This window comes from Nothoprocta perdicaria, unplaced genomic scaffold (assembly GCF_003342845.1).
Source record: "Nothoprocta perdicaria isolate Ctin4 unplaced genomic scaffold, notPer1 scaffold_34, whole genome shotgun sequence".
In the NCBI taxonomy this organism is placed as follows: Eukaryota; Metazoa; Chordata; class Aves; order Tinamiformes; family Tinamidae; genus Nothoprocta; species Nothoprocta perdicaria.
Genome location: NW_020455577.1, coordinates 1700395 through 1702220, shown reverse-complemented (window position 1 = coordinate 1702220; position 1826 = coordinate 1700395). Strand labels below are relative to the sequence as shown.

Here is a 1826-nt window from a genome sequence, read left to right as displayed (position 1 = left end):
GGCGGGGGGGCGGAGGCGAGGGGCTCTCGCGCTGTGCAGGCCTCGGGTTGACCTGTTGTCCGTGTAGCCCAGGCGCCAAAACTAACAAGACAAGCCCTGCTGCAAAGGCAGCCCTTTTGTTAGCCTCCGAGTCAGCCTCCTTCTGCGCAAGGGAGAAACCCTGTTACGTGCTTGAACACAGCCTAGGCTGGGTCGGGGGAAACCAACCCTTAAACTACTCGGTAAGCCTTAACTCTGTGCTGTTCGTGTGGGGCTTGCGGGTCTGACRCTTTCCTCTCTCCTCTAGGATTAGAATGGGGAACCAGCTGCCAACTCCCGYAGGGCTGTCCAGTGATGCTGCTGCTGCCAACCAAGTGCAGGTAACAAACTGGTTATGAGATTCCTGCGCGTTTTCAGCGTTTGCAGAAGTGGTAGTTGCTTTCGGCCTTCTTAAGTTATACCAACATACACTGTAAGTAATTCTGCACATTGAATTGGATCTTTATTAGCAAATACTGCCTGCATCTTCTTAGGCTGGATTCTTTTTTGTTTGCTTGCTTTTCCCATGTTCTAGTTCAATATTGTCATCAGTGCTGGACATTAAACATGGTAAAATCAGTGACGTGGTGACTGATTTAGGTTCGTCCAGCAGTTGATGGCATCCTAGCACGTCTAAGAGCATGTCTTCAGCTGTTTTCTTTAAAAAGTTTCCAGAAAACCTTTAAAAGGGTTTCCTGCATTTGATACCATAATAGCAGATTTCTAACTTATCTGTTTGTCTTACAACTGTTAGATGCTGTTAAGATACATGGACTGAATTATGAGGCACACTGAGTTGAACCTTCTTTTGAATACGCAGGAGATTATTTCAGACAACTGTGTCGTAATTTTCTCTAAAACAACATGTTTCTACTGCAAAATGGCCAAAAAGCTTTTTAATGGTTTGGATATAAATTACACAGTCGTAGAACTCGATGTGAATAAAAATGGAAGTCAGTTCCAAGATATTCTCGAACAGATGACTGGCGGCAGAACAGTAAGTATGTCTTCTTAGATGACATAAGCAAAAATAGAAATTATGTTGCAGATATGATCTTTGTGGATTCTGCATTTTTGAGTGGTGGACAAGATGTTAACATAAGTTTCCTTCTTCATAAAAATTATCAAAATGTATATGAATACTACAGTAACTGTAAAAACTAAAACGTAAGTTCAGTTTTTAAGAYTAATAGGTTTTTATCCTAGTTCCTAAAGGTAACTAATGCAATTTCCATATGCTTGCCAGGTCCCGAGGGTGTTTGTCAATGGAACTTTTGTTGGAGGTGCTACAGATACACAAAGACTTCATGAGGAAGGCAAGCTGCTTCCGTTAGTTCATCARTGTCAACTGAGAGGAAAATTATAAACAGCCATTTAGCCTAGATTAGTTTTTTTTTTTTCCTTAGCCTTTTGCACAGTTAGAATTTCAGACCAGTTGAAAGAACAAAGTTATCACAATCCGGCTGAACCTAGCGGGATGTCAAGATACAGCTTTCTGAAACCCAGATCACTTTCTGACACAGAACTCATGGGCATGGCGAAGTATTTGGTTTATTTGCTTCAGTTTTACTGCAATCAAAATGGTGATAAAATCCATCATCTACCTCGTGGGGTTTGTAAGCGATGATGTCACACAGCTGGTGTCTTTTTTTTTTGCTGTTATGTGCTGACACTTTGGAGAAGTAGAGATTTTTTGTGTTACAAAAATACTATACCAGTGCCTATGAAATGGATAATAATGAGACCTGTGTTGCCATTTCCTACAAAACTTTTCGTGAAGATTTTCTGCACAATGCTGAAGTTTTGGA

At 41.2% G+C, this 1826-nt stretch overlaps 1 protein-coding gene across 1 annotated transcript; it reads left to right on the top strand.

Moving 5' to 3' along the window:
* The first annotated feature begins 198 nt into the window (after positions 1–198).
* Positions 199–1826, top strand: GLRX2 (glutaredoxin 2). The gene is made up of 3 exons (XM_026043906.1): positions 199–359; positions 839–1015; positions 1265–1826. The coding sequence occupies exons 1-3, from the start codon at positions 294–296 to the stop codon at positions 1382–1384; spliced, it is 363 nt and encodes a 120-aa protein (XP_025899691.1). The 5' UTR covers positions 199–293; the 3' UTR covers positions 1385–1826.